The following is a 27,959-nucleotide window of genomic DNA, read 5'->3' on the forward strand; positions in this document are numbered from 1 at the left end:
ATGGCCTTCACGGATCTGCTGGACACCCTGGGCGGCGTGGGCCGCTTCCAGCTCATCTACACGGCCCTGCTGCTGCTGCCCTGCAGCTTGCTGGCCTGCCACAACTTCCTGCAGAACTTCACGGCCGCCGTGCCCCCCCACCACTGCCGGGGCCCCGCCAACCACACCGAGGCCACCACCAATGACTCGGGGGCCTGGCTGAGGGCCACTGTACCCCTGGACCAGCTCGGGGCCCCCGAGCCATGCCAGCGCTTCACTGAGCCTCAGTGGGCCCTCCTGAACCCCAACACCTCTGTGCACGGGGCGGCCACAGAGAGCTGCGAGGACGGCTGGGTCTACGACCGCAGCATTTTCCCATCCACCATCGTGATGGAGGTCAGAGGGGCTGCGTGGTGTGGGGGGCTGCCGCCAAGGCCGAGGCTGAAGTGTCTCTTCCTCCCTTGCAGTGGGATCTGGTCTGTGAGGCCCGCACCCTCCGCGACCTGGCCCAGTCCCTCTACATGGCTGGGGTGCTGGCAGGGGCCATCGTGTTTGGCAGCCTGGCAGACAGGTGAGCCTTGGGATGAGGGTCCCAGCCACCCCACCCCCCAGAAAGCCAGAAAGCCCCAGGCCTCTGCAATAAGTTTTCCTTATTCAAGTTTACCTGTGTATCTTTAAGTAGGTGGTACATAAAACACCATTCACAGGGTTCAAAATCCCAAAAAGTGCAAAGGAGCCCGCAGGGAAGCATCCGTGTCCCACCTCTGCCCCTCCCTGCGGTACTTCCCAGACGGCAGCCTGGCTCCTGTGTCTCTCACCAGAGAGGTTTTACGATTTTACGCACAGGCAAGCAAGTGGTGCACACGCCGCGTCTGGCACGCTCCACACGTGGTCCTGCACCTGGCTTTTTCTTCACGTTGAAGGCCTCTCCTATTCCTTTGGAAAGAGCTTTTCTGTCCCTCCTAATGTCCACACCACATCCTGCTGTGTGAACGAGCCAGAGCTAACCCTGACTGAAAGCCACTGACGGACAACACCAGACGACGCAGCTCTGCACCTCCTCCCCTTCCTTCCCTGCCTCTTCTCCCCTTCTCTCTCCCTCTCTCCTCTTCTCTCTTCTCTGCCCCTCCTTTCCCAGTGCAGGTTTTGGGAGACCCTCCTGGATTCCAGACTCCATACCCTGGAGTGCAGATGGCTCCCGGTTCTGCATACCTTGGGCCCCTCACAGGTGGCTCTGTCATGGCCCTCATCACAGTGTGTCCTGACACGTCCTGGTCTGTCTACATGTGAGCTTGTAACTTATCCAGAGTATTTTCTATGTCACCAGCCCTCAGCTCAGGCCTGTCCCTTAGAGGTGATCAGAGAACATTTAGGTAACAGTGAATGAATGAGTGAATGAATGAATGCATGAACAAACAAATGATTGATTGAATGAATGAGTGTGTCATGGACTGTGTGGAGAAGAAATGCTGTTCCCCCTTCTTGGCCTGCTGCCCTCCTGGCCACACTGGGGCTGTGTGCTCTGGCCCTGGACCCTCATTTGCAAATGGAGCAGTGCCCAGGCCAGAGAGTGATAACCCAGCCGCCCTGGCCTCGGATTCCTGTGGGCACGGCCACCCCACGCCCCACGCCAGCCTCCCCGGTGAGGCCAGTCCACATGAAGACCTGACCCTGGTCCTGCTCCCATAGCCTGGGACTGGCCAAGGGCTCCCCCCTGTGAGCTCTGGTTTGAGGTGTCGCTCTCTACCAGCCACACCCCCTCTGGGTCTTTGCAGGAATCCTTGCTCTTTCCCAGCCCTGGAATAAATCTCTTTATCTCCCATTTCTTCTACATCATGGCATTCCTTCTGCCAACCGGTGCTACCGATGCCTGGGTCCCAGCAGCTGCGAGTTCCTGTTTTGGAGGGGTGGCTTTTGCAGGGCACCCCAGCTTCCCCTTGTCTGGCAGCAGGTCAGGTGCAGGCTGCTGCTTTGCCCCCTGGGGGAATGCCACTGCCACCTCCTGAACTCTAATGCCTGTGTCTGTCCCCTGGGCTCAGGTTGGGCCGCAAGGGCCCCCTGGTCTGGTCGTACCTGCAGCTGGCGGTTTCGGGGGCCGCCACAGCATACTTTGGCTCCTTCAGTGCCTACTGCGCCTTCCGGTTCCTGATGGGCATGACCTTCTCCGGCATCATCCTCAACTCCCTCTCTCTGGGTGAGTCCAGCCACGGAGAGGCCGGGAAGGGCTGGGGCTGGGGAAGGAAGAGAAGTGGCAGCCCTGTCATCGGACGTCTTTCTTATTTCACTTTGTTGGGATTCTCGCCCAGCAGCCTCAACTCAAACTCTCCTACCAGAGTTCTGGGCTTGGGAGAACTGGGACCGCGGCCCTGCGGCAGAGGGCAGGGACCCTGGGCAGCCTTTACGCTGGCTTGGGTTTCAGTTCACTCATCTGTAGACTGAGAGGGTTAGGTTTGTTTCCTTTGTGAGTTAGCCAACAATAACCACTTACTAAGCACCCATTGTGTGCCAGGCTTAGTGTGGGACCACAGAGAGCACCAGGACACAGGGAGGAGTGAGCCACAGGGGTCCCTGAAATTGAGTGGCTCTAAGAAGGGTGAGGTTCACCCAGGCTGCAAAGGCCAGAGATTCCTTAGCTCCGTGGTGGAGACCCAGCTCCTGGATGCCAGCCGGGAGTCACCCCCCAAGTGACAAGAGACAGGGTCAGTCTTCACTCCAGGCTGGTTCTGGGCAGCTCCTGGGCGGTCCTGGCAGAGAGCATTGCAGGGCAATAGGAGGCCCACCCTGGACACAGGGCTGCCACCTGCCTGCGCTTCCGTTTAACTCCTTAGCTTGCTCCTAGGGACACCACCAGACTTCAAAACCGCCATCACCCTCTGCTGTCCAAAGACAGATGGGTGTTTTATTTCAGAGCTGAGGGAGAAATCCTGGGGCTGGAGAACCAGGACACATCTGACCGCCCCTCCCTCTCCTGGCACTTAGTGGGCTCTCAGCAAATCAGAGTCTACTCACCTCATTCTGCAGGGTGGGCACACCCAGCTATGGCTTGGACCAGATATCTGAGGTTTATCTCATGCTTGAAAGGCCCCCTAACACCTACACACACACACACACACACACACACACACACACACACACACGCTCACACACCAGAGATTGCTCAGCCTCTTCACACATCCAAAGGCCAGGTGCTCTGTCTCGGGACAGCTCAGCCTATAAGGACTTCTTTGTAGAGTCTCACTCGGGTGCCCTGTCCCACATCTTCATTCTTTCACTCAACAATGCTGCCATCTGTCCCTTGTCGATGGAGGGCCTCCTACATGCCTGGCGAGTTTCCAGGTGCCAAGACGCAGCAGTGAACAAGGACTCCTTGGAGGCCATGTTCTAGCGAGGGAAGGTGGAAGGTAAACACCACAGACAAGTGGGTCACATGGTGATAAGTGCTACAGAGGGAACCGAGGCTGGGGTGGAGGAGAGGGGTCTGCAGTTTTAATTAGCGTAGTCAGGGAAAGAGCTCACTGAAAAGGTGTCATTTTGAGCAAACTTGGAAGGAGTTGAGGGAATGAGCACTGCAGATATCTGGGGTAGAACATTCTAGGCAGAGGGAACTTCCTGCAAAGGCCCTGTAGGGAGATCCCCGTGGCTGGCACAGAGTCGGGGGTGAGTGGTTGGGGGCAGATCCTGAGGGACCTTGTGGTCATTTGAGACTTTGGCTTTGACTTTGAATGAGACAAGACCCACCAGAGGATTCTGAGCTGAGGAGCGGTGATCTGATTCAGGATTTGAGATGTGACAAGATCCTCTGCCTGCCGTATGGCAGCAGAACGGGAGCAGGGAGGCCAGTTAGGAGGCTCCAGCTGTCATTCTGTGAGAGGCCAGGCCGAACAGGCCAGGGCAGTGGCAGCAGAGCAGGCGGGGATAGCTCACACTCTGGCTAAATTCCGAAGGCAGAAACAACAGGATCTGCAGATGTGTTGGACACATGAGGTCATTGCTCCTTGGAGAGAAGCCTCATTAATTTGTTACAGCTGCCTCGTAAGTGTGTGTCAACCAGTCCCCTGGGGATGGACATTTAGTTTGTTACAAGTTTTGCTTTTTACAAAAATTCGGTTGTTTTTTTTTTTCCTTTTTTGGTCTTTGCATCACTTGGAGCACTTTTCCCTGCGTTCCTCTGGCTTTTTGGTGGCTTTCCCATTGATTTGTGAGAACTCTTTATTATTTTTATTTTTTTGAGACAGAGTCTCACTCTGTTGCCCTGGCTAGAGTGCCGTGGCGTCAGCCTAGCTCACAGCAACCTCAAACTTCTGGACTCAGCCAGGCGTGATGGCTCACGCCTGTAATCCTAGCACTCTGGGAGGCTGAGGCCGGTAGATCACTCAAGGCCAGGAGTTCAAAACCAGCCTGAGCAAGAGCAAGACCCCATCTCTACTAAAAAAACAGAAAGAAATTAATTGGCCAACTATAAATATATAGAAAAAAAATTAGCTGGGCACAGTGGCACATGCCTGTAGTCCCAACTACTTGGGAGGCTGAGGCAGAGGGATCTCTTGAGCCCAGGAGTTTGAGATTGCTGTGAGCTAGGCTGATGCCATGGCACTCTAGCCCAGGCAACAGAGTGAGACTCTGCCTCAATAAATAAATAAATAAATAAATAAATAAATAAATAAATAAACAAACAAACAAACAAAAACTCCTGGGCTCAAGGGATCCTTCTGCCTCAGCCTCCTGAGTAGCTGGGACTATAGGCACTCACCACTGTGCCTGGCTAGTTTTTTCTATTTTTTCAGTTGTTTGGCTGATTTCTTTCTATTTATAGTAGAGATGGGGTCTCAGTCTTGCTCAGGCTGTCTCGAACTCCTGAGCTCAAGCAATCCTCCCGCCTCGGCCTCCCAGAGTGCTATGATTACAGGTGTGAGCCACCGCACCCAGCCAAAAACTCTCTTTTTTTTTTTTTTTTTTTTTTGAGACAAAGTCTTACTCTGTTGCCCAGGCTAGAGTGCCATGCTATCAGCCTAGCTCACAGCAACTTCAAACTCCTGGGCTCAAGCAATCTTTCTGCCTCAGCCTCCCAAGTTCCTGGGACTACAGGCATGTGCCACCATACCCGGCTAGTTTTTTCTATATATTTTTAGTTGGCCAATTAATTTCTATTTTTAGTAGAGACAGGGTCTTGCTCTTGCTCAGGCTGGTTTCTAACTCCTGACCTTGAGTGATCCTCCCGCCTTGGCCTTCCAGAGTGCTAGGATTACAGGCGTGAGCCATCACACCTGGTCAAGAACTCTTAATATTAGGGAAATTAACCCTTTATCTGTTATTTGAGTTACAAATATTTTTTGCGGTTTTTGTTTTTTGCTGACATTATGACTTTGCTTGTGGTGTTTTGTTTTGTTCCGATGCAGACTTTTTTATTTTTATGAATTCAAAGTTGTTAACCTTCCTTTTATTGCTTCTGGGTTTTGTGATACTCTCAGAAAAGCCTTTCCCCAATTTAAGACTGTAAAATAAGTTACCATGATTTCTTCCAACATTTTTGTGGTGGCATTGTTGTCTACATTTAGTTCTTCCATGCACCTAGACTTTACCTAGGTATGAGGAATGAGGTGGGGACACCTTTGCCTGTGTCTCAGTGGGTCTCCAAGAATGAGACCCAGAATGAGTTTAAGTCGCCAGCGTGGGAATAAAGAGGGTGGGGCGGATTGAGCAGCCACGTGGGTAGCGGAATCCCACTGCACATGCTGTCGTTTTCTCCGCAGTTGTGGAGTGGATGCCCACCCGGGGCCGGACCGTGGCAGGGGTCTTGCTGGGGTACTCCTTCACCATTGGCCAGCTCATCCTGGCGGGGGTGGCATACCTGATCCGCCCCTGGCGGTGGCTGCAGTTTGCCGTCTCTGCTCCCTTCCTGATCTTCTTCCTGTATTCTTGGTATGTGCTGAGCAGCCTGGAGGGAGGGTGCACCTGTGTGGCTGAGCCCTCGCCTGCCACTATGAAGGGTTGGGGTGTGCGGTGACTGGGACTTGCTGGAGACACAAAGGATGGCAGGTCTCACAGGTGTTCATGAATGCCTCTGGGAAGCTCCAGTAAAATCCCCTACTTTAGTGTGGGGCTCCAGAACACACCAAGTGCTCTTGCCTTCATCAGCCCCTTTGCACCTCACGACACCATGGCGCTTTTAAGAGGGGAACTGAGACACAGACCAGAAAGGGTCCTTAGCTTATTGAAGGTCACACAGCTGGTGCCAGAACCAGATTCAAAACCAGGTCTGTTGAAGTCCTCAGTCATCTGTAGTCGCTAAGCAGCCTTCGGTGAGTCTCTGAGGGATGTGCTGCAAAAAAGGGAAGCTGGCATGTCCACCAGTCTTCCTGATTCTGCAGACAGGAGCACAATTCACCTTTTTCAGGGGCTAGAAGAAGGTGGACGAAGCTATACTTGAGTTTGGGGAACAAAATGAGCTCCACCCCACCCTGGCTCCTTCTTCCTTCTCTTGGTCCCAGGTGGCTGCCAGAGTCATCCCGCTGGCTCCTCCTTCATGGCAAGTCCCAGTTAGCTATGCAGAACCTGCAGAAGGTGGCTGCAGTGAACGGGAGGAAGGAGGAAGGGGACAGGTTGACCAAGGAGGTAAGCACTGGTGGAAGGAAGGGTAGAGACAGGCTTCAGTCTTGAGGCAGCCTCTGGTTACACGAGGACTTAGCAGCGTCCCAGGTTTCACCTGCTTTCCAGGTGTAAGGTTGGGAATAAGCAGGACGTGCAGAGTTCTGGTGTGAGAAGGACGTTGTTTGAACATTGAATGGCTGTGTGATCTGGGATGAATAATTTAACTGCTTTGTTCATCAGTCTATCCGTCTGTGCAATGAAGAAATAACCCTATTAATGACGACATCCAGTTGAAATTTTAATCAAATATTAAAATAAAAATTATGAAAATAGTGATCATAAACTAAATTTGGAGAATCAATAACAAATGTACCATTTGTTATAAATTCCATTTATTATAAGATGGTTACCATTTATTATCAATAAGTACCATTCACTGAGCCCCATGCCAAGCCCTATGCTAAGCGCATTACATACATAATCTCATTTAATGCCTCGTTTTGCCAGTCAGGAAACTGAAGTGTGGGTGCCAGGTAACTTGCCTGAGAGCACACAGTGGGCAGTGGGAGAGTCACTCGCAACCACAGCTCTTCTCTGTCTCCAAGTCTATACTAGGGGAGGGGGCAGAGGGGCGTGCTCAGAGCCACAGAACCCCAAGAGTGTTGGGGCTCGTGCTGGAGCCTCTGCTGCATCTCAAAGCCCTGGGAACAGTTGGATGAGGGCCATCGGTCCCGGGATGGAAGGGACACTAGCCCATCTTGCCAGAGACCTCAACCCTGACTTGCCTCCTCCTGCAGGGGACGTAGGGTCCCAGGTCCCTCGCTTTCCCTGAACAGACTTTCCTCATCCAGGTGGTGAGCTCCTACATCCAGAGTGAGTTTGCAAGTGTCCGCACCTCCAACTCGATCCTGGACCTCTTCCGAACCCCAGCCATCCGCAAGGTCACGTGCTGTCTCATGGTGGTCTGGTAGGTCTTTAACCTGAGGCCGGGGCACACTTTCTGCCCTGACTGTAAAACGGTGAGCCTTCCTTGTGAATCCAGTCGCATTCCACACCCTCGGCCTCTGCTGGGTGCTGAGACGTGGTGATAGATGAGCTGCGGTGCTGACCTAGCAACCCCGCACCTGAGCGGCGGGTCTCACCTGGGGTGTGTATGGGGGCACGTATTGGAATCACCTAGGCAGCTTTTTCAGATGCACCTTGTCCCATCCTGATACGCCTTTGGGGCTCTCTGGGAAGTGTCCCACTCTGGAAAAACACATCTGGATTGAGAAGGGGACAAACAGGGAAACAATAATTTCCACCCATCATGACAAGTATCCCAACAGCATTTCTCCTGGCCGTGGCTGCTGAGGGCTTCATGCAGGAGATGGCATTTAGAAGGGTTTTAAATGATGGTTAATTGAGTTTGCAAGGTGGGGAGGAAGGAATTCCTCACAGGTTCGTAGGCATGAAGACGTGGAATGGGTAAAAGCACACAGGCAACCCACAGGAAATAGCGCCACCATCTGGAAGCTGGCCTGTCCTAGCGGGAGGAGCCCATACAAAAAGTCTGCCTTAATTTCATTCCTCTGGATTTCTGGGGACATTTTTTTTTTTTTTTTTTTTTTTTGAGATAGAGTCTTACTCTGTTGCCCTAGCTAGAGTGCTGTGGGGTCAGCCTAGCTCACAGCAACCTCAAACTTCTGGGCTCAAGCGATCCTTCTGCCTCAGCTTCCCGAGTAGCTGGGACTACAGGCATGCACCACCACGCCCGGCTAATTTTTTCTGTATATATTTTAGTTGGCCAATTAATTTCTTTCTATTTATGGTAGAGATGGGGTCTCGCTCTTGCTCAGGCTGGTCTCGAACTCCTGACCTCGAGCAATCCACCCGCCTCGGCCTCCCAGAGTGCTAGGATTACTGGCGTGAGCCACCGCGCCCGGCCTTTTCCGGGACATTTGAGTAATTGGGGTCGACATTTGTGTGCGGAAAGTAGGCAATGGGTGATTATCTGTCCTTTGGGGCGACCCCGCACTCCCCTTCAGTAGTCACCAGCTGGGCTCTGGCGCCAGACTACCCATGTGACCTGAACAAGTCGGCCAGCCTCCCAGTGCCTCAGTTTCCTCCTTCTGTAAGGTCCTCGTGGGGACTGCCGGACGTGTAAAGCGCCGTAAGCGCACACTGCCCCTGGGACGCTCTCGGGCAGAGTCTGTCGTCCGGCCTGGATTTGGGGGTGTGCCCCCGCGCGCCGGGAACGTGGGGGCCCCACGCGGGGGGCTGGGAGGCTCGGCCTGGCGGTTCTGGCTCCCGACAGCTGGGAGGCGCCTGCGAATCCAAGTCCGGGGCAGGGACGTGTCACCGCGTCCCCCGGGCTTGCCCTTGGCGCCCGCCGCCGCTGCTCGCTCCTCTCCCCGCCAGGAGGACACGAATCATGCGTTCCAAAGTCCAAGCTGACAGTCCTCTCCTGGACCGACTGGGAAGGGCGAGCAAAGGCGCATTTTGGTTAGGAGGAAAGTACCTGGGCAGCGCTCCGGGACTCTGCCGGCCGGTGGGGCGATCCGGTCCCCAGCGGGGCTCCCCCACCGACCCCACGCGCCTGCGGGGGCGGGCACCGCGGGCTCGCGCCTGGGCCCCGCGAGCTGCCCCCTCGCCGCTTCGTCGCCCGAGCGTCCGGCCGGTGGGGGCGGGGATCCCTGGGGTATTAAAAAGCTGCAGGGGGTGGCGAGGAGAGGAAGAGGAGGGTTTAGGAGCCGGCAAACTTCCACCAAACCCTATCGGAAATGCCTTCCATTAACTTGGATTTTTTTTTTCTTTACCAGCTTTATTTCTAAATTACAGAGTGATGCATACACAGTCAAAAAAAATTTTGTTTTTCAAACAATCCAGAAACACATAGGCAGTATAGAGTGTTGGTTAAGAAGCAGGAATCTGGAACCCGCTGCTTGGGTTCGAATCTTAGCTCTGCTACTTACTGGCGGTATGTATGATCCTGGCCAAGTTACTTAACTTCTCTGTGCCTCAGTTTCCCCATCTATAACGCGAGTATCACAATAGTATCTACCACATGGAGTTGCTGTAAAGATTAGAAGAGTTAAGGTCTGTAAAGCAGGTAGATCAGTACCTGAATGTGCGATGCTTTCAGTTATCAGGTGTAAGATGAAAGTGAATGTTCCTCCCATCCCACTCCTCCTTCCTTCTCCCAACAGCAAACTCTGTCAAGCGTGACTTTGTATCCTTCCAGATCTTTGTACATGCAACCCCCTACACACACACATTTCTCCAAACATGGGATAATATTCTACATATTCTGCAACTTGGTTTTTATAACTTAATCATATCTGCACATTGTTTTACGGCTACTTACCTGTTCCTGGTATGTGGGAGTTTGATGAATGAATGAATGAATGAATGAATTTTAGAATGTCATAAGCCACAGAATTATAAGACAAAAAGGAATCTTAGGCCGGGCGTGGTGGCTCACGCCTGTAATCCTAGCACTCTGGGAGGCCGAGGCGGGCAGATTGCTCAAGGTCAGGAGTTCAAAACCAGCCTGAGCAAGAGCAAGACCTCGTCTCTACTATAAATAAAAAAGAAATTAATTGGCCAACTAATATACATAGAAAAAATTAGCCGGGCATGGTGGTGCATGCCTGTAGTCCCAGCTACTCGGGAGGCTGAGGCAGGAGGATCACTTGAGCCCAGGAGTTTGAGGTTGCTGTGAGCTACGCTGATGCCATGGCACTCACTCTAGCCTGGCAACAAAGTGAGACTCTGTCTCAAAAAAAAAAAAAAAAAAAAGGAATCTTAGAGAACATGTGGTCCATTCTCCCTGCCAATGCCAATCTTGCCCCAATGGACTGGCTGGTCCTGGTCCAGTCTCTCTGGGAAGACTCCGGATCCTGGTACTCACTCCCTCACAAGGCTGCCCTTACGTTTCCCCCTAGTTGAGCAAACATGTTATTAAGCAAAGGATCTGAATGTAAACCAGGTGGTTTTTTCTTTTGTTATTGTTGCCCAGGCTAGAGTGCCAGGGTGTCAGCCTAGCTCACAGCAACCTCAAACTCCTGGGCTCTAGCAATCCTCCTGCCTGAGCCTCCCAAGTAGCTGGGATTACAGGCCTGCGCCAGCATGCCAGACTAATTTTATATATATATATAATAATAATAATTATTATTATTATTTTAGTTGTCCAGCTAATTTCTTTCTATTTTTTTAGTAGATACAGGGTCTCACTCTTGCTCAGGCTGGTCTCAAACTCCTGAGCTCAAATGATCCTCCTGCCTCGGACTCCCAGGGTGCTAGGATTACAGGCGTGAACCACCATGCCTGGCTGACCAGGTGGTTTTTGACTGAGTGTCTCTCAACCTTCTCAATGGTCACTTTATTTTTTGTATAATATTTTAGTCTTGGCCGGGCACAAAGAGGCAGAAAGATCCTTCTGAGGCAAAAGGATTGCTTAAGCCCAGGAGTTTGAGGTTGCTGTGAGCTAGGCTGACGCCATGGCACTCTAGCCTGGGCAACAGAGTGAGACTCTGTCTCCAAAAATAAAATAAAAAAAAATATATTTTAGTCTTTTTTTTTTTTTTTTTGAGACAGAGTCTCACTTGTTGCCCAGGCTAGAGTGAGTGCCGTGGCATCAGCCTAGCTCACAGCAACCTCAAACTCCTGGGCTCAAGTGATCCTTCTGCCTCAGCCTCCCGAGTAGCTGGGACTACAGGCATGTGCCACCATGCCCGGCTAATTTTCTATATATATTAGTTGGCCAATTAATTTCTTTCTATTTATAGTAGAGACGGGGTCTTGCTCTTGCTCAGGCTGGTTTCGAACTCCTGACCTGGAGCAATCCGCCCGCCTCAGCCTCCCAGAGTGCTAGGATTACAGGCGTGAGCCACCACGCCCAGCTATTTTAGTCTTATATTGCTATATAACAAATTACCATAATTTAGCAGCTTAAAATCACACCTATTTATGGACTTCCAATTCTGCAAGTCGTAATTCCAGGGATAACATGGCTGGGTTCTCTGCTCAGGGTCTTACAACACTAAAACTAAGGTATTGGTCAGGCTGCACTGGCTCGGGAAGACTTCACATCCAAGTTCATTTAGATGGTTATTTGGATTCAACCCCTTGCAGCTGTAGGATTGATGTCCCCATTAGCTCGCTGGCTGTTAGCCAAGGGACACTCTCAGCTCTGAAAGGCCACCCGCATTCCTGGCCACGTGGCACCCTCTCTCTCAACGGAGCATCTCCCTCACGTCAAATCTCTCTCAGCTCTGAATCTCTGACTGCCTGTCTTTGACCTCTAGATCCAAATTTAAAGGACTTGTGTGATTAGATCAGGCCCTCTCAGAAAAATATCTCTATTTAAAGTCAAGTGATTTCTCACCTTAATGACGTCTGCAAAATCCTTTCCTAACACCTAGATTAGCTCTTGAATAACTGGGAGGTTTGTGTATGCCTGGGACTGGAAATTTGGGGGACTGTCTTAGGATTATGCCTGTCATATATACTTTTTATTGAAGTATAACATACATATAGAAATGCACAATGTTCAGCTTGACAGATTTTCACAAACCGTACACACCCATTAATCAACACCCAGATCCTGAAACAGAACGTGATCAGCCCAAGACGCCCCCTTGTGTCCTCTTCCCGTCATTACCCTCCCCTGAGGGAGTCACTACCTTTATTTCTAATGCCATAGATCAGCCTATTTTTGAACTTTATGTAAATTGAACCATACTAGTTTCTCTTATTTAATATTATGTTTGTGAGTTGCATCCATGTTGTTGTATATAATTTAATTTGTTCTTTCTTCTTTTATAGCATTCCATTGTATGAATATACTAGTTGTGGTAGACAGAATAATGGCACCCCAAGATGTCCTACTCTATCTTTGTAACTTTTCTGTGAATATGTTTATTCCAAAATTTAAAAATTTATTTTAAAAAAGGCAAGCTATGCATGAAATAAGATATTTGCAGAAACAAACATCCAACAAAAGCTGTATACAGAAAATATATCTACATATATACATAACTACAAATACATATAACTACAAATCAATAAGTAGTGCTTATCCCCATCCTAATCCCTGGATCCTAGGAATATGTTATTTTCCATGGCAAAAGGGATTTTGCAGATGTGAACAAATTAAGGATCTTGAGATGGGAGATTATATTGGATTATCTGGGCGAGTCCAATGTAATCACAAGGGTCCTCATAAGTGGAAGAAGGAGATCAGAGTCGGAGAACTTTGGAGATGCTTAGCCTCTGGCTTTGGAGACAGAGGGAGGGGCCAAAAGCCAAGGAATGTAGGCAGCCTCTAGAAGCTAGAAAAGGAAAGAAACAGATTCACCACCGGAGTCCTAAGAAGGAACACAACCCTGCCAACACTTTGACATTAGCCTAGGAAGACCCATCACAGACTTCTGACTTTCAGAAGTGTAAGACAGGCCAGGTGTGGGGGCTCACGCCTGTAATCCTAGCACTCTGGGAGGCAGAGGCGGGTGGATTACTTGAGGTCAGGAGTTTGAAACCAGCCTGAGAGAAACCCTGTCTCTACCAAAAATAGAAAGAAATTAGTTGACCAACTAAAAATATATAAAAAATTAGCTGGGCATGGTGGCGCATGCCTATAGTCCCAGCTACTCGGGAGGCTGAGGCAGGAGGATTGCTTGAGCCCAGGAGTTTGAGGTTGCTGTGAGCTAGGCTGAGGCCACGGCACTCACTCCAGCCTGGGCAACAAAGTGAGACTGTGTCTCAAAAAAAAAAAGAAGTGTACTGTACGACAATACATTTGTGTTGTATTTTTTGTTTTTTTGTTTTGTTTGAGACAGAGTCTTACTCTGTTGCCCTGGCTAGAGTGCAGTGGCACTCTAGTCTTACTCTGTTGCCCTGGCTTAGAGTGCCTCAGCATAGCTCACAGCAACCTCAAACTCCTGGGCTCAGCAATCCTCCTGCCTCAGCCTCCCGAGTAGCTGGGACTACAGGCATGTGCCACCATGCCTGGCTAATTTTTTCTATATATTTTTAGTTGGCCAATTAATTTCTTTCTATTTTTAGTAGAGATGGGTTCTTGCTCTTGCTCAGGCTGGTTTCAAACTCCTGACCTTGAGTGATCCTCCCACCTTGGCCTACCAGAGTGCTAGGATTACAGGCGTGAGCCACCACACCCGGCCCATTTGTGTTAAGTCACTATATTTGTAATCTGTCACAGCAGCAATAGGAAATTAATATAGAAACTTTATTTTATCATAGATGGACATTTGGGTTTTTCCCAGTTTAGGCTATTACAAATAGGACTGCTATAAAAATTCTTGCACGTTTCCCTTGGTGAAAACACAAACATTTCTGTCAGATACTACCTAGGATTGGAATTGCTGATCATAAGGTACAGGCATAGTTCTCTGTAACAGATAGAAGCAAACAGTTTTCCAAAGTGGCTGTTCCAATTTACACTCTCATTGGCAGCATTTAAGAGTTCAAGTTGTTCTACATCCTCAAAAATGCTTGGTATTGTCTATTACTTTAATTTTAGCCATTATGATGAGTATGTAGTTGTATTGTGATTTTAATTTCCATTTCTCTGATGTCTAATTGTAAGAATATTTTCATAAACTTACTGGCATTTTGGATATCTTCTTTTGTGAAATCCTTATCCAAGACTTCTGCCAATTTTTCTACTGGGTTAACTTTTTACTCGTTGTCTTGTAGGAGTATATATATTTTCTCTGGATGCAGGTGTTTTCCTGGATATTGCTTTTCGCAAATATCTTCTTCTATTGTTCATCTCACCTTTTTTCATCAAATTTTTATTTTGGAATATATTTATATTCATAGAAAAGTTGCAAAGATAGTACAGAGAGTTCTTATATACACTGCGCCCAGTTTTCCCTCATATTATCATCTTAAATTACCGTGGTACATTTGTCAAAAGTAAGAATCCTTTTAACATTGATATTTTACTGTAAATCAAAGTAGAGACTTTATTTGGATTTTACAAGTTTGGATATTGTCCTGACCCGAGGGACCTTCTGTTACTCGCGGGGGCGAGGGGGACCGTGCCTGAAAGAGATGAGCGAGAGAAAGAAACGAGACCAAGCGAATGATTGTCAAGGTCTACTTTACTTGGATTTTTAGTAGGTTTTATATACAGAAAACAAGGAAGTAGAAACAGAAAAATAGAATGGGGGAATAATGAGGCTTTCCTGTGGGCTAATCAGCCCCAATCAGCATCCCAATGGCACCGGAAGCTCTTTGTGATGGATCACTCAACCCCAACCTGGCAGGGGGTTGGGAACAATTGCAGGTGGCATGCCCTGGAGCAAGCATGGCATGGAATGCATTCTTCTTGTAACTATAGCTGGGGGGCTGGGTGCTATTTTCCGGGAGGAGGAGGCCCGTGCATAGGGCAAGTCGTTGGAATGTGAAGGGTCTTAGTCTCCAACAGTATTGGTTAGGAGTTTTGTAGAATATCCCTCATTTGGGTTTCGCTGATGGTTTTCTCATGATTAAACTGGGGTTCCAGATTTGGGGGGCGAGCACCATGGAGTGATATGCCCTCCTCATCTCATCATATCAGAGCATATGTGATACCAGCATGGCTTATCATCTGTGACGGTAAACTTGATCACCCGATTAGGATAGCATCTTCCAGGTTTTCCCACTGTGAAGTTAATAATGTTCTCTCGTCTGTATAGTGGTGAGTTAAAAAAAAGAAAAACCCATAATGTTCTATTCTACTATATTCTATTATTTGGAAGTGAGTCCAGTTCATACCAAGGGGAGGGGAATTAAGTTCAACCTCCTGAAGGGGTGGACCATCTACCTATATTGCCTGGATTCTTCTGTAAGAAGGATTTACTTATGAAATAATTTATTTCTATAGATTCATGTATACTCATGTATCTGATACTTTGGGTTACAATTCAGTCACATTATTTCCTTTATGTAGTAAATACTACATTATTTACTTCATTTCCCCAGCTGTTCCAGCTGTGGCCGTGGGGACCTCTTGCACACTGGCTCCCGTGTCCTCTGACATACCTCCTCTGCTTCGATTTTTTTGTTTTTAGGACTGCCTTAATTCTGGCGCTGAAATGGTGTTGACTGGGAAAACCAAGCACACTCCGGAGCCCATGGACTGGACTCAGGGAGTGGGTGGTTGGAAAGGGATATAGAGGGAGGGGTCTGGGCTCCAAGGCCAAAGTCAGAGACTTAGAAGAGTGGGAAAGGGCGCCGGGCGCGGTGGCCCACGCCTGTAATCCTAGCTCTCTGGGAGGCCAAGGCGGGCGGATTGCTCAAGGTCAGGAGTTCGAAACCAATCTGAGCAAGAGCGAGACCCTGTCTCTACTATAAACAGAAAGAAATTAATTGGCCAACTAATATATATAGAAAAAATTAGCCGGGCATGGTGGTGCATGCCTGTAGTCCCAGCTACTCGGGAGGCTGAGGCAGCAGAATCGCTTGAGCCCAGGAGTTTGAGGTTGCTGTGAGCTAGGCTGACGCCACGGCACTCACTCTAGCCTGGGCAACAAAGTGAGACTCTGTCTCAAAAAAAAAAAAAAAAAAAGAATAGCGGGAAAGGGCATTATGGAAAGTCAGGGGATTTTAACTGTCTAAGAGAGGGATCCTGTGTTATCCATCCTTGTGTCTCCTCCGGAGTCCAGAGTGGTGAGCCGTGGGGTGAAACAGGACCGTTCTGCCCCTCTCCCAGGTTTTCCAACTCCATGGCTTACTACGGCCTGGCCATGGACCTGCAGAAGTTCGGGCTCAGCATATACGTGGTGCAGGCTCTGTTTGGGATCATCGACATCCCGGCCATGCTGGTGGCCACTGCCACCATGATTTATGTGGGCCGCCGGGCCACTGTGGCTTCCTTCCTCATCCTGGCTGGGCTCATGGTGATCGCCAACATGTTTGTGCCAGAAGGTGAGCCGTCCGCTTCTGCCCCACCCACACCAAGAGCTGGGAGCCTCTGAGTGCTGGTGGGCAACAAGTACCACAGGGGAGCAAGGCTCAGGGGTATTTTTCTGGATCTGGTGGAAAAGGGACTGTCACTTAAAAGAGGTTTTATTAAGCACTTAGTACCTAGTGTCAGTTAGTGTTGAGGATCTACAAAGGACTAGAGTCTTTGCGCTCAGAGCACTCACAGTCCTGTCAGGGAAGTTAGACAAAAGTATGTAATTATGGCAGCTGGACAGCCAAAGTGCTGGCTCGTGTGTGGCCACCTGGAGTCTGAGCAGGCAGCATGTGCAAGGGTTGAGAAGTTAGAGTTGAACCTCAGCCAGGCTGCCCTGCAGCAGTGGTTTGCAAACCTGGCTGAAATGACTTTTACCTGGAGCCCTTTGAAAGCTCCCAGTGCTCGGTGTTTCATGCCTCACCTTGGTTTTTTAAAAACTGACCAGTGATGCCAGCAAGAAGCCAGGGTTGACTGTCAGCGACCTAGAGCTTGTGCTAAACCACGTGTGCAGGTGTGAGCCCCACTGTGCCACCAGGGCCTCAGGTAGATTGTCTAACCTCTCTGTGCTTCGGTTCTTCACCTGTAAAATGGATAAATGTTGTTATTAGTATTTTGACATATTTTCTTCCAATCTTTTTTCCTATTTATAGATTTCTTTTTGACATATTTGAGATTATATTTTACATATGTATATAGACACACAATAATGTAAATGGGATTATATATGTATAAGTGCATGCATGTATATATAATATATTAATATATATAAAATACCCCTTTTTAATTATACATTATAACATAAACATGTAATTACATATTTTTTGTAATTATGTAATGTTTCATGGGCCTGACTTTTTGTTACTATATAATATTTCATCTGGGTTGAAGTTTCTCAACTCTGGCTGCACAACAGAACCTCCTAGAGACTTTTAAAAGATACCCAAACTTGAGCCCATCCCCAAGAGGCTTTGCTATAATGGATATTGGGAAGGGCCAAGGTATGGGTATTTTATAAAACCTCCCTGCCCGATTCTAGTGTGCAGCTGGGGCTGCCACCAAGCAGAAGAGGTACCATGATTTCTTTGACCATTGTCCTGATGTGAGAGACTTTTATTTTTATTTATTTATTTATTTATTTTGAGACAGAGTCTCACTCTCTTGCCTGGGCTAGAGTGCCGTGGCATCAGCCTAGCTCACAGCAACCTCAAACTCCTGGGCTCAAGTGATCCTCCTGCCTCAGCCTCCCGAGTAGCTGGGACTACAGGCATGTGCCACCATGCCCGGTTAATTTTTTTCTATATATTTTTAGTTGGTCAATTAATTTCTTTCTATTTTTAGTAGAGACAGGGACTTGCTCTTGCTCAGGCTGGTCTTGAACTCCTGAACTGGAGCTATCTTCCCACCTTGGCCTCCCAGAGTGCTAGGATTACAGGCGTGAGCCACCATGCCCGGCGGATGTGGGACTCTTAAATTGGGGTTTTGCTGTTTCCATACAACAGCAGAACAAGCATATTAATAATGAGGGTAACAGCAAACAAGGAGCACTAAGCACTTTGCACTCATGACATCGTGTCCGCCTTAGGACAAATCTGTGAAGCAGGTGCTGGTATTTTCCTCATTTTACAGATGAGGACCAGGAGGCACAGAGAGGGTAAGCAACAGTGACCAAGGTCACTCTGCAGGGTCGGAGCTGGGATTTGAACTGGCCTGGCTCCAAGCTTGTTCTGCCTCCCCAGCAGGATTGGTGACTGATGCAAATAAGGGAGAAAAGAGGTAGAAGGCAGTTTGGGGGCTTCTGGGTCTCAGTGGGAAGGTGAGGTGGTGGAAACCCTGGCTGGCTCCCCTCCTCGGGGGGCCTGAGAAGCAGGGCGCCCCCATCCCTCAGGCGCACATGCGCGCACACACCCTATGGCTCTGCCTCTCCCCCCGATCCCCTGCTGAGTCTCCCCTCTTGCACCCTGTTCCACTCCTCCCCTCCCCCACATCTCTGCCTCCTCCCTGTCTAGACATGCAGACCCTGCGCACGGCCCAGGCGGCACTGGGCAAAGGCTGCCTGGCCAGCTCCTTCATCTGCGTGTACCTGTTCACGGGAGAGCTGTACCCCACGGAGATCAGGTGGGCACGTGGGCAGGCCTGAGACCTGCTGGGCTCCCCAAAGCAGGACCCCTGGGTCCTTCCTGCTCTGCCCTCCCACCCCCAGGGTCCGGCCCAATAATGCTGCCCTCAGGGCGGTCCAGGCCTGGCGCTGACCATGCACACTCGTCCCACAGGCAGATGGGGATGGGCTTCGCCTCCGTCAACGCCCGCCTTGGGGGCCTGGCAGCGCCTCTGGTCACCACGCTCGGGGAGGTCAGCACTGTCCTGCCGCCTGTGAGCTTCGGGGCCACCTCCATCCTGGCCGGGCTGGCCGTCTGCTTCCTGACCGAGACGCGCAACGTGCCCCTGGTGGACACCATCGCGGCGATGGAGAGGAGGTGAGGGGCCTCTGGCACCTCGGGGTGCGGCGGCCACACAGGCCATGGTTCACGCGAAGCCGCCAGGAACAAACGGCATGTTCCAGCTGCTGCGTGTCAGGAACATCACAACCGGACGCACCAGAGCGGTGACACCTCCCCGCCGCCACCTACACTGGCTTAGCTTTCAGCAAGAGCAGACCCAATCACAGATGTCTAGGAGAAAGAAGAGTGAACCGTAGAATAAACCAGGAAATACGGAACCGTGGGATGGAAGTGCAGCCCGGCAGGGAGGTGGGGAGAGGAGAGGGACCCACAGTCAGGAGCAAAGACAGGCCCTGGGGTTGCCTGGAGGTCTTTGAATTTGGCTCTGAGGTCCCTCCGACAGAACGGGAGACCCCACTCCTGACTTCGCTCTTGTCCAATGGGAGAAAGAATGCCAGTTCTTCCTGGCATTTCTGGAAAGTGAAGCTATTCTTAGCAATTAGCACTAGAAGAGATTTCTCTCCTGGGTCTCCTTAGAGAGGTTACTGGGTGAGGTGATAGCAACGTCCTGGACAATGTTCCTAAAATAAAGGCAAGAGGGGATTTGGTCTGGCTGGCCCCTGTGGCGTTTCTCAGCAACAGTGGGTTCAGGCAAGACCCTTAGTTTGGGGGAACAGTGATAGGGAAGGTAACAGGGCCCAAGTCTGTAGCCTTCCCTGGCAGTCCAGCCGCATCCCAAAGTCAGACCTGGCTATACCCAGAGGCCTGTGTGGGGGCTGTGTTTGCCACCCTTACATAATCCCTCCTAAACGTCCCATCTCTGACCCGAACCACACACAAAGGGTGGGCTGCACAGAGATCAAGGATATAATCTTTGGCAAGTCTCGTCAATTCTACCTCCAGAACAGACTTTGAAATCTGTCCGTCTCCCTCCAACCCCGGGGCCATTGCCCTACTCCAAGCCCCCATCATCTCCTCCCTGGACAGCTGCAAAAGCCTGGCCGTCCCTCTCCATTTTATTGTCTACACGACAACTAGTGTGGGCTCATGGTGCAAACGGGACTGCGGCACTGACCCCCTCAGAACCCACCGGTGTTTCCCTTTTGCATTGAGGATAAAATCTGAAATCTCACAAGGCCCTTGTAATCAGGCCCCTCACCCTGGCAGCCTGGCTACCACCTGGGCTGCTCCTTCTGTCTAGAAGGTTCTGCCTGCTCCTTCCATGTTTGACTCACTTATCCCACAGACCCAGGTGCAGGTATCCCAGGTGCTGGGTAAGTATTTGTCAGGAATCCAATCCCGGAACCTGGTTTGCAGTTTCTCTGAGATGTTCCTTGAGGGACCTGAGTATGTGAAAAAACACTTGGAGAAATGTCCTCCCCTGATGCTACAGAGAGAACAGCGGAGTTGAGTCTGGCCTGGCCAGTTTTTTTTTTTTTTTTTTGAGACAAAGTCTCACTCTGTTGCCCGGGCTAGAGTGCCGTGGTGTCAGCCTAGCTCGTAGCAACCTCCAACTCCTGAGCTCAAACGATCCTTCTGCCTTAGCCTCCGAAGTAGCTGGGACTACAGGCATGTGCCACCATGCCCGGCTAATTTTTTTTATATATACTTTTAGTTGGCCAATTAATTTATTTCTATTTTTCGTAGAGACGGGGTCTCGCTCTTGCTCAGGCTGGTCTTGAACTACTGAGCTCAAACAATCCACCCGCCTCTGCCTCCCAGAGTACTAGTATTACAGGTGTGAGCCACCGGGCCCAGCCTGGCCTGGTAAGTTTTAAAATCAAGTTTTGCTCACCCTGGCTATGGAAGAATCCCAGGAATAACAAATGAAATTCTAGCTTTAGGGAATGTGACTCTTCCAGGAGCGATTTGTTATAAAAGTTACTGTATGTTGTTAATGGATATGAACCAACTAAAATTTAAAGACCATTTACTGAAAATAATTTTAATTTTTAAAGTAATTGATAACAAGTCCTTCTTTCTCACGACAATCTGCCGATTGGGTGTGATCTGGCTGGCCCCACGCTGGGCCACCTCAACATATGGACACCTACCTTGCTCTGTCCCAAGTAATGGCTTTGGGATTAGCTTGTTGAGGAAGAGAAGGGAAGAAATGCTTTTCATTTTTTTTTTTTTTAGGTAGAGTCTCGCTTTGTTGCCCAGGCTAGAGTGAGTGCCGTGGCATCAGCCTAGCTCGCAGCAACCTCAAACTCCTGGGCTCAAGCAATCCTGCTGCCTCAGCCTTCTGAGTAGCTGGGACTACAGGCATGCACCACCATGCCCGGCTGATTTTTTCTATATATATTAGTTGGCCAATTAATTTATTTCTATTTATAGTAGAGACAGGGTCTCGCTCTTGCTCAGAGGTGGTTTCGAACTCCTGACCTCAAGCAATCCACCCGCCTCGGCCTCTCAGAGTGCTAGGATTACATTTCATATGTTTTTGATGACACAGGTTGTCATTCTCGTAAGCAGATGAAGTACAATGCCCTGACCTCCCCTGTCCCCCAGCTTCATACCCCCCTTGATTCCCTTTGTCCTCACAGATTTCTCCTCGGGCTTGGAGCAAAGATAGACTGGCCAGGCCCGAGGCCTGTTTACATCTCGTGTAACCTTTGCACAAGAAATTTAAGCCTGCGGTATTATTAAAGAGGAAACAGGCACTGTGCTTATTTAGCAAGGAGAACAAACAAACAGGGCTTTCTTGAGGAAGCAAAGCCCCGCCCTTGGGCAGACCCCAAGCAGGAGAGCCAGATGGAGCCGTGCCGGAGGGAGATCAGTGACTACTGGCCAGCAAGGCTTTGCAGAGTTCTAGAGGCCAAGGATTTTACCTAGGGTTTGATTTAGGCCTTTTGAGATCTAATTCATTTAGTCAGTTACCGTTCACTGAGTTCTTACTATGTGCCAGACACAGTGCTAAGTGCGGGGTGTAGAATGAACAAAACAGGTGTGATCTCTGCCCTCTTGGAGCTTACAGAGTAGGGGAGACACAGAAAAAATACACACAAATAAATCACACCAATTAATGCGGAGTTAAGAGGCACCATGTAGGCAGCTGGGGATGCCTCTGGACTTGAGCCTAGACTCAAAGGAGGAGGACGAGGGGTTAGCCAGGCTGAGAAGGAGAGAAATGTGTCCTTGGAGGAGGAAACAGTCTGAGAAGGCCCCGGAGGTCCCAGAGAGCTGGGAGTTGCTGGGAGCCAGCCAGGCGTGAACTCCCAAGATGGGGCCAGAGAGAGGGCAGGGGCAGCCTTAGCGACCACGGTGGGTATTTAGGCTTTATTTTAAGTCTATGGAGAAACCACCACATGACTTGGATGAAGGGATTGATGTGGTCTGATTTACATTTTTCAAAGTCTTTCTGTCTCATTATGAGATCTCAGCCTAAAAGGCGTCTCAGTCCTGGGCCCAGGTGGGCATATGAGGCAGTCGCTCCAGAACAGCACTGCTCAACCTTTTTCTGTTATCATCCTTCAAAAGCCTTTGTAGACATTTTTTTCCTAATCACATTCCTCCACTTCAATAAAATTTTCTTTCTTTTTTTTGGGACCGAGTCTTACTCTGCTGCCCGGGCTAGAGTGCCGTGGCATCAGCCTAGCTCACAGCAACCTCAAACTCCTGGGCTCAAGCGACCCTCCTGCCTCAGCCTCCCGAGTAGCTGGGACTACAGGCATGTGCCACCATGCCCGGCTAGTTTTTTCTATATATTTTTAGTTGTCCAGCTAATTTCTTTCTATTTTTAGTAGAGACAGGGTCTCGCTCTTGCTCAGGCTGGTCTTGAACTCCTGAGCTCAAATGATCTCCGCCTCGGCCTCCCAGAGTGCTAGGATTACAGGCGTGAGCCAATAAAATTTTAATACCAAAGATACACTGTGTATCTGCTCATGTACTGTGGCCTTTCGGAAGCCACAAACCATTGTAATATCTGAGATTTTTTTGCCCTCTAAGAAACAGCATCTGCCCTGTTGGGGGCAACATCGCCGCCAGGGAGAAGCAGGCTCTAAAGCTCCGCTTCTGTGTCCAGCGGCCCCGGGACTCCCTGCAGTTAGGATTGTCAGAGCTACCAAGAAGCTCATGCTCAGATGCGCATTTAGTACGTCCCTGTGCGGCTTCTCAGGTGTTCTGGCCCACGGGCTTCCTCGTTAACCCGGCCAGGGCTCCTCCGGGCAGTTCTTGTCCATCCAAACACGGGGCAGGAACAGCTCGACTGGTGCTCGTGTGGTGGGAGATGGTGATGCTGGGGACAGGAGACAGACGGGGACGGCCTCTCTCTCTCGACTCAGTCGATGGAGTTTCAGGTGTCTGGACAGTAAGAATTCAAAAACTCCCAGGCCCATCTCATTTTTCTCCATTTCTAATCTTACCAAATAATTACAGGAGCCAGTCACACGCTGGCTCAAGCATAAGGATGAGGAGAGAGAAAATGGCCCTTTGCAACATGCTCATCCCCGATTTGGTGGCGAGGAGAGCGGGGTTAATTCTCATCTCCTGTTGCTGCGGAGAAGATGCGAGTGGGCCCCCCCACACTTATTTCACAGGCCAACAACAACCATTTGTGAATGCCGCAATGTGTTTCTGCATAAATTGCCAGATCCGTCATTAATCATGAGACAGGTATGATTCTTCAGAATGTTCCTCATGCCTGATGATGAGGTGCTGGGCTCGGCCCAGGTGACCTAGTTAGGGCTGTGTCCCAGCCTGTCGGAGTAACACCCAACAGCTGGCTAACCTCTTCAAGATAATCCCTTTAGGTAAGAATAGAACATCCACAGCGCAAGAAATGCAAATAGAAAGTTATCAGAATAAAAGTATCCTCTACAGTCAGAAACAAAGAAATGCAAATTAAAACAGGGAGATATCATTTTTAGATATCCAACAAGGAACTATTTTAAAACATAGTAATATGCAGTACAGGAGCATCTATGGGTAATACAGAGGAAACCGCTACACTCTTTCCGGAAACTTCTTTGGCATTACCGAGCTATAAAAAGTTTCATATTCTTCAAGTAGAATGACATTTCCAAGAATTTGTCCTAAGAAAATAAGCTGAAATGTGGACAGAGTTCATATGCATAGATATTCGTCACCAGTGTTTATTGTACCACAAAAAATGTAAACTCTCCAAACATCCAACAATGTAAGTAAATTATGATACATTGTACAATAGTTAAAAGTTATAGGGCAGGCACGGTGGCTCTGGTGGCTCTCGCCTGTAATCCTAGCACTCTGGGAGGCCGAGGCGGACAGATTGCTCAAGGTCAGGAGTTTGAAACCAGCCTGAGCAAGAGTGAGACACCGTCTCTACTAAAAATAGAAAGAAATTAATTGGCCAACTAAAAATATATTTAAAAATTAGCCAGGCATGGTGGCGCATACCTGTAATCCCAGCTACCCAGGAGGCTGAGGCAAGAGGATTGCTTGAGCCCAGGAATTTGAGGTTGCTGTGAGCTAGGCTGACGCCACGGCACCCACTCTAGCCTGGGCAACAGAGTGAGACTCTGCTCAAAAATAAATAAATAAATTGGCCAGGCGAAGTGGCTCACGCCTATAATCCTAGCACTCTGGGAGGCCGAAGCAGGCGGATTGCTTGAGGTCAGGAGTTCGAAACCAGCCTGAGCAAGAGCGAGACCTGTCTGTACTATAAATAGAAAGAAATTAGTTGGCCAACTAATATACATAGAAAAAATTAGCCGGGCATGGTGGCGCAAGCCTGTAGTCCCAGCTACTCGGGAGTCTGCGGCAGCAGGATTGCGTGAGCCCAGGAATTTGAGGTTGCTGTGAGCTAGGCTGATGCCATGCCACTCACTCTAGCATGGGCAACAAAATGAGACTCTGTCTCAAAAAAATAAATAGATAAATAGAATAAATAAAAAATGAAAGTTATATTATGAAGAGTTTTAATTTAATGGCATGGGAAATGTCCGCAAATACTGTTAAGCAGTATATTAAAATTACTTATGATATTGATATTTTCTTTTCTTTCTTGTTTTCTTTTCTTTTTCTTTTTTTTAAATTTACTTATTTGTTTAATTTTAGCGTATTATGGGGGTACAAGTGTTAAGGTTACATATATTGCCCATGCCCCCCTCCCCCCTCAAGTAAGAGCTTCAAGCATGTCCATCCCCCAAATGTCTTCTTTTCTTTTCTTTTCTTTTTTCTTTCTTTTCTTTTCTTTTTTTTTTTTTTTTTAGCACTGGACTCCTCATAGCTCACAGCAACCTCAAACTCATAGGTTCAAGTGATCCTCCTGTCTCAGCCTCCTAAAGTTCTGGGATTACAGGCATGAGCCACTGTAATAAATAAATATTGGCCCAGCCAATATTTTCTTAATTATGTCATGAAATAAGGACTTGAAAGTGAGAAAAAATATGTTAAAATAGTGGCAGTGCTGTCTCAAAGTATGGGTGATATTTTATTTTTTTCTGGATGCTTTACATTTTAAAAATTGCCTCCAAATTATCTACATTGGGTAGGTTTTCTTTGGTAATCGGGAGAAAGGCACATAATTTTTAAAAATTACAAAAATGCAATGAGGCAGTTTCCCAGACCCTCACTTCAGGCCTAGCAGCTAGGGGAGGAGCTGGGTAGCCGATGGCCAAAGTCAGCCAATGTGGCAGGCAGCCTGGACTGCAGAAGCTTCCAACGCTCCAACCACTTACCTCCCATGCGTGTTTCTCACTGGCACACGATGGATAAAACCAAGAAGCCAGATGATACCAAGAGACAGAAATCAGAAAAACGAGAAGGTTCAAAGGGCACAAAAAGACAGACGTAGGATAGTAGAGTGAGAAGAAAAGAGTCTGATGTGTTAGGACATAATCACAAAAAGTAAAATTAAAACAAAAATTTCAACTAAAATTAAATTTTTTTTTTTTTACTTAAAACAAATTTTAATGAAAACATTCTCATCATTTTAAATAAAAATGACTTGCATTTTTAAATCTGGAGCTACTCTGGCATTAGGACTTAATTGTTTCCTCCTCAACAGGTTTCAGATGCCACTGCACTACTAATTCCCCAGTGCTCTTTTTTTTTTTTTTTCCCAAACAAGTCAGTTGTCTGAATCCCCAGTGCTCTTGAGGCACATATTAGACATGTTTTCTTCTGTTGGAAGTCCTTGTGGCAACTTCAGGGGCTTGATTCTTATCAAATGTTTAACCACTTTCAGTTTTGCATTCACTGAAGGGATGTTCTTGTGAACTTGAGGGGTATGTGGTTTTTGTAATCCAAGCATCTTTATTACATCTTTTTCCCAATATGGACGTCTTCCTGTACTTCTTATTCTGGTAACAATATGTAGTTTATGAGGGTTCTGTGGATCCCCACCATACTTTTCATGATCTTCAGGTGAAGGCTGAAACACTTTATCCGGAATTCTTGACCTGGTAAATTTGTGACGAATCCAAAAAAATATGGAACGCTTCACGAATTTGCATGTCATCCTTGCGCAGGGGCCATGCTAATCTTCTCTGTATCGTTCCAATTTTAGTATATGTGCTGCCGAAGCGAGCACTAAAATTAAATTTAACCAATGATCTAAAAGATTAGAAGTAGAAGAATTACAAGGTAAGGATGGAAACACTCATATAAAGCGGTTTGAATGTTGAAAAAGTTCTAAAAGTGGAAGCAGCTAAAAGTGGACAGGAAAAAGGGCAGGATGTGTAAATAACTGGAACAAGAAGATAACAAAACTAAGGCAATCCAGTGCGAAACCCAACAATTATCAGTGTGTACAGCATGCAGATAAAATAAATGAAAGGAACTAGAAAGAAAATCATTTCAAAGATCAGAGGAGTGAAACAAAGGCCAAGCTGGGTCTGGGCAAAGGTTGGAAAGCTGTCTGGGGTCGCCTTCAGCTATTCAGGACCAGGGGGGCTTCAAAAGCCAGGTGACTTCCCCGTTCTAACCCCTCCCCTGACTCCTTGAGGAACATCCCAGAGCCCTGACCCTCCACTCTCTCTGCCTCCTGGGGCAGGGAAGAAGGGCCCTGGTGGTGCCCAGTCCCTGGGGGTCTCTGCTGGTGGCCCTGGTCAAGGCAAGCCTGTTTGAGGCCTGGCCCCCCATTCACCAGCTGGGTGACCTTTGGTACATGCCTGGCTTCCAGGTCCTCGTCTGTCAAACTCTTTGCTGGACTCCTTGACTCTGCAGCTCTTCCAAGTCTATTACCAGCCAGGCTAGCCTCTCCAGCTTGAGACCCAGAGATGGAGCGAGGGAGGAGGGAGGGGGAGTGGGAGTGAGAGGGTGCCCGCCAAGGAGCCCACTAAGGTGCCCAGGAGAACCCAGAGGAAAGGCTGCTGCAGCTTCCACCCCCTTTTGGCTTTGGGAGAGGGGAAATACACACCGTGCATGTGGCACAAATCCTCCCTTGAGACACACACGCCCCCGTCCCTCACCACTCTCCTACACCTTTTCATTTCCACAGAGTCAAAGAAGGCCGTTCCAAGAAAGACGCAGAAGAGAAGAGTGAAGAAATTTCTCTTCAGCAGCTGGGAGCTTCTGCCCTCAAAGAGACCATCTGAGCTGCCATGAGCCTGGCACTGGTTAGCAGCACCTGAGCTGGGTTCCCACTGCCCAGGGCCTTCTCCTGGGAGCACCTGGGGATGCCGGTGCAAAACTGGAAGAAAGGTCGCTGGAAACGTCCTGGCTCAGCTAGACAGCCATGCACAAGCCAGAGCTGGGGGCTGCTCGGAGGGAAACCCGACCAGCAACGGCCAATTCACATTATGAATATACAGAAAGCCGGAAGGAACCAGTCCCAGGGGTCACATCTGCCCCTTAAAATGTCTCTGTTTATTCCTGAGAACACTGTGTCTTTGCAGAGTTAGTGTTAGGTCTCTGCCACAGGGCTGTCCCTGGAACAGCCCCACTTGTCCTTGAGGGACTTTGAGAACTCATTCTGCTCCACCTATTTGGAAAGAGTAAATATTTTTTCCTGCCTTATGGGATAAGGCTCTTTTAAGTGTGTGTGACTTATGTCCTCGACTAGCAAATGTCTCCACAGCAAGCCT

The 27,959-nt window shown here is 48.9% G+C and overlaps 1 protein-coding gene, 1 long non-coding RNA gene and 1 other non-coding gene across 3 annotated transcripts; 1 reads left to right on the plus strand and 2 right to left on the minus strand.

Annotated features, from left to right (window-relative positions):
* LOC105878514 (solute carrier family 22 member 20) lies at positions 1 to 27,896 on the plus strand. Its single transcript, XM_012778051.2, has 10 exons — positions 1 to 375; positions 447 to 550; positions 2,019 to 2,173; positions 5,730 to 5,898; positions 6,468 to 6,591; positions 7,419 to 7,534; positions 16,268 to 16,482; positions 18,520 to 18,628; positions 18,784 to 18,987; positions 27,374 to 27,896. Exons 1-10 carry the CDS (start codon positions 1 to 3, stop codon positions 27,468 to 27,470), a joined length of 1,668 nt encoding a protein of 555 aa, XP_012633505.1. The 3' UTR covers positions 27,471 to 27,896.
* Positions 6,943 to 9,238, minus strand: LOC142870578 (uncharacterized). The gene is made up of 2 exons (XR_012918914.1): positions 9,068 to 9,238; positions 6,943 to 7,829 (listed from the first exon to the last, which is right to left on the minus strand). It is a non-coding gene; the product is annotated as an uncharacterized LOC142870578 (long non-coding RNA).
* LOC142870719 (U6 spliceosomal RNA) lies at positions 26,358 to 26,464 on the minus strand. The gene has a single exon (XR_012919064.1). It is a non-coding gene; the product is annotated as a U6 spliceosomal RNA (small nuclear RNA).
* Positions 27,897 to 27,959: the final 63 nt, after the last annotated feature.

Source organism: Microcebus murinus, chromosome 4 (genome assembly GCF_040939455.1).
Source record: "Microcebus murinus isolate Inina chromosome 4, M.murinus_Inina_mat1.0, whole genome shotgun sequence".
NCBI classification, from domain to species: Eukaryota; Metazoa; Chordata; class Mammalia; order Primates; family Cheirogaleidae; genus Microcebus; species Microcebus murinus.